Below are 6,775 nucleotides of genomic sequence, written 5' to 3' on the forward strand. Positions count from 1 at the left end.
ACAAATAAGGTCTGGAGCACAAGGGAACCTTCTGAGCCAAGAGCTGGCCATGGTGTCTGGGTACTGAGAAAGCCCCAGCATTCCCAAACTCAGGAGGAGTATTCCAGCCCATGGGAGTATCCCCATACACTTCAATGGATTAGGCTTTCCCTCTGCTACAACAAACCATGCTTACAAAATGAACTGCTTGGTGTAACAGGCACACATTGGGAAACTTGCTTTAGGCAGCATGGCTTTTGTGTGTTTTTGTTTCTTTTTAAAACTCTGCACTCCTGAGAACCCATCCTCTGTTAAGTGCAGAATTTTCAGTGCCAGTTTGATCAGATGTCTCAGTAGTCCCACAAACTCTGGGGGCTGGGTGATCCAGGGATGTAGAGAGTAACAACAGCATCTTTACACATAGCAGGAACAGATTTTCAGACACAAACACTGATAAAGTTTTCAAATGTTTTTCTTTCATTGTTTTAAATAAGAGAATAACCATATCCTACATTATTTCCATTAAAAAAATAATCTGCATGACACTGGTTAAAGTGGACAGAAATATCCACAGTGATTGCACAAAACATTTGTGAAAATGAACATAATTTCAGCAAGTCAGTTGGTTTAAGTAAACAGCATTTCCTGTTCCAAGGGCTTGTCTATACAGCAAAGTTACATAAAGATAACCTAAAATAGGAACTTAATGAAATTAATCATAAAACCTTCTGGGTATATAATATAATCCTTTTTCATGGTGAATGTGGCTTGCAGTCTAGCTTAGCTCTATTGGGAGTAGGCTTAAATTACATCAAAAGAGTGTCTGCAAATATATTTGCATTGTTTAAACAAATTTAGTTAAACCCAATATGAGTTAATCAGTGCAATTTTCAAAGAGTCAGCTTAAAAGGCAATTTAATACAAAACCAAGAGGAGTTTGACAGAAAAGACATAACCCTGTGGACAGCTTCTTTCTGAGAGGTGAATTGCTCTTTCTAAGGACACACAACTCCCACCTGCCACCAAATTCAGTGGGAATTCCAGTGAATTTAGCTCTCCTCAGGGGCAGACCACAGCATGGAACTAACACTGCTGGAGGAATTGCAAATGCTTCCACTCTCTTGCTGGAAGAGAGAGGCTGAGCTGGCAAATGTGCCAGGATTACCATGGAGCATCACACCCTGTAGGCAGAAAAAGTCACTCTGCAGTCTGTGGGGTCAGTGGAGGTGGCCCTCAGCCCTTCCTGGCTGTCCTGTCATCACTGTCAAACACACTTCATGCAACTGCACCATGAATGAGCCTCTATGAAATAATTAAAAGCTTTTGGAGATAAAAACTATGCTAAACATCTGACTGATAAGATGAGCAAACCCATCTCACCCCTATTCATTATCTACTAGCAGTGTTTTGTTCAGTAGTGGCTTTACAGCCACATCAAAAGTGGCCACAGCTTTATGTGCAATCAGAATTAAATAGCTTATTGGTATTGCAAGAATAAATATTGCTCCAAGCACACTCTGCTTTGCAGCTCCCAGGACAAACAATGCATTTCACTCATTACCAAGCAGACTATTTGGGAAATAGCAGGATAAGCTAGCTTGTTCAGAACACCAGAATTCCACTGTTGTTCTAGAAGAAAGAACAAACCCAAGGAATTTGTTGTTGCAAAGTGTGTAGTGGATTAGATTTTAAAAAAATTAAAACCCCAATCCTCATACTAGACTTTTTAGCAAAACAGAAAGGAGTTTGGGTTTTTTAGTGTCTAGAATAAAATGACAAAATATTATTACATCTACCTCACCTAAGGAGAAAGTTAAGGCTTGTTTTTCCAGGAGTTTCCTTTTAGGACATAGCATGAATTGAGAATCAGCCTGCTTCAGACACTGCACCTCAGACTTACTCTCTGCTGCAGAAGCAGCTATGAGGCATTTCTGGCAAATTAGTGTTTTTAACACTTGAGAACATGAGATGTTCCAGTTTCACAACAGAACCGTTTTCCACAAGAATTGGTATTTTTGCAATGCTTAGCAGCACTGTGATTATTAGAGCTTTCCCATAAGGCAATACAAATAGGAACATTAAAAAAAGCCTGAGGTTTGGATCATCCACAATATCTTGACATAATTCAAAAAGGAAGAGGGAGAATTAACTGAGATAAATCACACTCCTAAAGATCAAAGGCCTCTTTTAGCCTTGGGTCTGCTACTTCATTTATTAGTGAGAGAAACAGATTCAGCTCCTGATTTCTTTGCTGACAATCCCAGTTGGCAGCTCCTAAACAAGAGCAGACCTCTTCCAATCCTGATTTTTTTTCTTCTCACAGGGAAGAAGCTCATTACCACCTGCCAGCCAATGGCTAGTACAGATTAGGTTTCCTCCAACCCATCACCTTGTTCCTTACAGTGGAAATACAGTAACCATTCCTACATTCAACTACTCCAGTACTGAAAGCAAAATCCAAAACATTTCAAACCTTATTTTATCTGCTATAGCTGTATTTCTTTGAACTCAAGGGTATATTTGGAAGAGGTAGTCCAGGAGAAAAGGGCTTTAAATACCAATACCTGTATGTCCCATACCAAGCTGCCAGACCTATCAGCACACCGAGAAGCTTTTGGCTGAAGTCATGGAAATACAGGGCAGTACAGAGGAACATGAACACCCAGATCATGGTGAGGGAACACAGGGAAACCAGCAGCACGTTGATCACCACCCTCAGCTTGGAGCTGTGCTCTATGGCCAGCGCCTCCAGCACAGCCAGCTCCTCCAGGATCATCATGGCACAGTAGGAGAGCAGGAAGCAGTGCCCCGAGATGTCGAAGCCGCTCCAGACGCCGCTGTCCCGCTGGCACTCGCGCTTGGAGGCGTACAGCCGGGGGGGCTGGCCTGGCTGGCCGGGCTGGCCCTGCAGGGAGCACTCCCCTGTGAGGTTCTCTATGAAGATGAAGAGCTCAGTGCACAGGTACCACACGGCCGTGCCCACCAGCAGGGCCCCCAGGCGCCGCAGCACCAGCAGCGCACTCCGCGTGCGGCCATACAGGAGCTTGCTCCGGCCCAGCTCGTACGCGGTGAGGGTGATGAAGGGCAGCAGCAGCCACAGAGTCCAAGCCCAGGCCACCTTCACGAAGTACCTGCCAGAGGAAAGGCAAAGGAGACACCAGCATGGGTGAAAGGCCACAGTGGAGTAAGTGCTCGAGGTCAGTGTTCAGAACTGTCTAAATAAGAGACTTGGCCCTGTTGTATTTGCAGGGAGTGTCCCAACTAAGGCAGGAATGATGCATCTAACCCCATGTTCTCAGAAGGCTAATTTACTCCTTTATAATTTATTACTTTATAATACTATCATATATTGAAGAATACTATTCTATACTAAAGAATACAGAAATTATACTTACTCAATGCTAAAAAGATAATAATGAAAACTTGTGACTCTTTCCAGAGTCTCGACACAGCCTGGCCCTGATTAGCCAATGAGTCAAAACTCACACCAGAATCCAATGAAATAATCCCCAAATACAGTCCACATGAGCAAAACAGAAGAGAACCAAATGAGTTAAGAATTGTTTTCCTTTTCTCTGCTTCTTCTCAGCTTCCCATGAGAAAAGTCCTGGGTGAAGGGATTTTTTTCAGAGAATGTGAATGCCACACTTGTGCCCTCCTCCCAAAATACAGCTTAGCCACAATCTTAACCCTATCCCCAGTACTCCCCTCAAGCCCAAAACCTGAATACTTCCTCAGGCAGGTACTTGTTCCCAAGGCAGTGTTGCCTTGGGCCCAGAGCCCTCATTCATTGCAGCAGACCTGCAGGTCAGTTTTGCAATCACTTTGACCCTACAAAGCAGCTCAACTCTGCCCTACTCAAAATGCAGCTGCAAAGAATGTATTTTTAGCTTGCCACCCTGACCACAGTAACCCCTTCTCTGACTCTTCCACCATCTCAATTATCCTTGCTTACAAAGCCTTTCACAACCTCAGCCTCTTAAGACAGCCAGAAGAGCTGGCTCTTTCCCCTCATCAGCCTGTGAAGCTTTTTCTCTCTCATGTCCTTCTAAATAAATGAGGCAGCTCAATGTTGTTCCTTTATTGTCCTTTCAATCAATGAGAGCCTTCTTTTAGCATACACAAATCCTTCCATCTCTAGATCCACTCTCTGCCCTGAAAACTTTTGCTGTGATGCCCATAAAATCTTGAAGCCCAGCTGACAATGTGTTGATACCTTGTTTAACAGAAGAGAGTATTGTGTTAACTTGTTCTCTTTTCAAATCTTAAACTGGAGCACATGTAACTGAATTTATTAATGAATTAAGGAGGCCCCAGTCCAGGATCTTGTTTCTCCCATCAGCACTTTCCAAAGTGCTTGCTTCCTCTCAGCTGGTGGGAGAGGGAATCGTGCAGCCTCTTTGCTACCCAGAGCCCAGTTTGAAAACAGAGACAGCTGAACTCTGCTCTGTGCCTGAGCTATGGACACAACACACAGTCATCATTTAATCCTCACCTGAGCATCAAAGGCAAAGCCAAACCAGTCTGGAGTTCTGCATCCTCCTTATGACCCTAACAAACCTGTCAGGGCCTTGCCCAGGACTTTAATTTTACAGAAGTGATCCCTGTGTGGCAACTGCAGCTGCTACCATGAAACAGTAGTTGAAAATAACCCCCCCATTTTATTTAAAAGCAAGAAAGGCTGCCAAGGTTACTGCTGACAAGCCAGGAGGCAAGTAATTTGCAGGAAAAAAATACTTGCTTCAGAAACTGTCAGTACAGATCACCTTCCTCTATTTAAAAAGGAGAACTGAACTGAAATATGCTTTTACTGTAAGATCAATTTCTCTCTAAGTGTTTCCTGTCAATGCTCTTTCAATCACACCGAAAACAGCTCTTCTCCCATGTCACTAAATGACAGATTTGAATCACTGAAGTCCAAAGCTCCCCAAGTGACAGAGGAAAACAGTAATTTAGTTTTACTTTAGACCTGTAGACGGACAGCACACGTGCTCCAGCCCAGCTCATTGCTTCCTTCAAAATGCTCAAACTAATTTCACAGAATGACTAAGCCAGTTAGCTCATCGCCCAAGTGCCAGAAAAGGATGGCAGCCACTCTACTTTTAGGAAAGATGCTAAAAGACCTATTTCCTTCAGCTGGCTTTTAGATCAGCTCGGTAACTATCACAGAATCACAGAATCTGCTGAGTTGGAAGGGATCCACAAGGGTCATGGAGCCCAACCCTTGGCCCTGCACAGGAGAGTGCAAGAGTCACCGCATGTGCCGGAGAGCACTGTCAAAATGCTGTCAAAATGTCAAAATGCTGTCAAAATGTCAGAATGCTGAGCTCTGTCAGCCCTGGTGCTGTTACCGCTGCCCTGGGGAGCCTGTTCCAGTGTTCAGCTATGATCCTGATGAAGAATCCTTTCCTAACACCCAGCCTAGCCCTCTGACACAGCTCCAGGCCCTGCCCATGGCTCCTGCCACTGCCTGCCAGAGAAAGTGAAATCAGTTTATTCAAATACGAGGAATTATCTGCGAGATTAAGAAGGAAAAAAAAAAAAAAAAAAAAAAAAAAAAAAAAAAAAAAAAAAGAAAACCCAAAACTCCTTCTCCCCCCTTCCAATAAAGACTGAGCCACAAACTCCCGGTATTCTGAAACCTTTGAGTCAGGAACAGGAAATCTCATCACCGAAGCACCAACCCCGGCCCAGCGCGGCACTCGCAGCCAGCACCGACCCCTGGCCCCGGCCCGCTCCGGGCACCCCGGCCCGCTCCGTCCGCCCTGCCCGGCCCCTCCCGCTCGCACCGGCCGCGACCCCGGGCCCCTCCTCACACGTTGAGCGGGTTGCGCTTGTTCTGCAGCGGCGTGTCGGGCACCAGGTCGCTGTCCTTGAGCGCGGAGCCGAGCACGGCGATGGCGAGCAGCAGCGCGGGGAGGCGGCGGCGCAGCGGCCCGCGGGCCAGCGCGGCCCGCAGCCAGCGCCCGCTCCGCTCCAGCCGCTCCATGGCCGCCCCACAGCGCCCGCACCGCCCGGCCCGGCCCCGCCCCCGCAGCGCCCCCGCGCGGCCACCGCCGGCACCGCCACACGGCGCCGCCGCACAGCGCCCTCTGCTGGCAGCCCGCGGGAGCCTCCCGGAGTCGTGAGGGAGCCGTGTGCGAGCGGCCGTGCGCAGGGATCGGCCCGCAGGGATCGGTTCGCAGGGATCAGCCCAGAGGGATGAGTTCACAGGGATCGGCCCGCAGGGACTGGCCCACAGAGAGCAGCTCACAGGGATCTGCTCACAGGGATTTGTTCACTGGGATCTGTTCAAAGGGATCAACCCACAGGGATCAGCCCGCAGGGATCGGCCCGCAGGGATCCATCCCCAGGGGTCGGCTCACAGGGATCTGTTCACAGGGATCTGTTCATCTGTCCCATCCACAGGGATCTATCTGCATAGCTCAATCCTCAGGGAGCCATCCGCCGGGATCTGTAAGGATCCATCATCCACACGGATACATATGGATGCATCTGCATGGAGCCACCCACAGGGATCCATCCACATGGATCTACATGGACCCATCCACACAGAGCCGTCCACACAGATCCACATAGATCCATCCACACATGCCATTAACAAGGATCCTTCTACACAGTTTCACATGGAGCCACCTACAAGGATCCATGCCCACAGGTCAATCCCCAGGGACCCATTCCCGTAGGTGCATCCTTACAGACCTATCCACATGGATCCATCCATGCAGACCCATCCACATGGATCCATCCCCATGGATCCATCCATGCAGACCCATCCACATGGATCCGCCCATTT

The 6,775-nt window shown here is 47.5% G+C and overlaps 1 protein-coding gene across 1 annotated transcript; it reads right to left on the bottom strand.

Annotated features, from left to right (window-relative positions):
- Positions 1 to 433: 433 nt before the first annotated feature.
- Positions 434 to 5,968, bottom strand: FITM2 (fat storage inducing transmembrane protein 2). Its single transcript, XM_058036166.1, has 2 exons — positions 5,796 to 5,968; positions 434 to 3,110 (listed from the first exon to the last, which is right to left on the bottom strand). The coding sequence occupies exons 1-2, from the start codon at positions 5,966 to 5,968 to the stop codon at positions 2,459 to 2,461; spliced, it is 825 nt and encodes a 274-aa protein (XP_057892149.1). The 3' UTR covers positions 434 to 2,458.
- Positions 5,969 to 6,775: the final 807 nt, after the last annotated feature.

The sequence above is a fragment of the Melospiza georgiana genome, chromosome 17, assembly GCF_028018845.1.
Source record: "Melospiza georgiana isolate bMelGeo1 chromosome 17, bMelGeo1.pri, whole genome shotgun sequence".
Taxonomy (NCBI): Eukaryota; Metazoa; Chordata; class Aves; order Passeriformes; family Passerellidae; genus Melospiza; species Melospiza georgiana.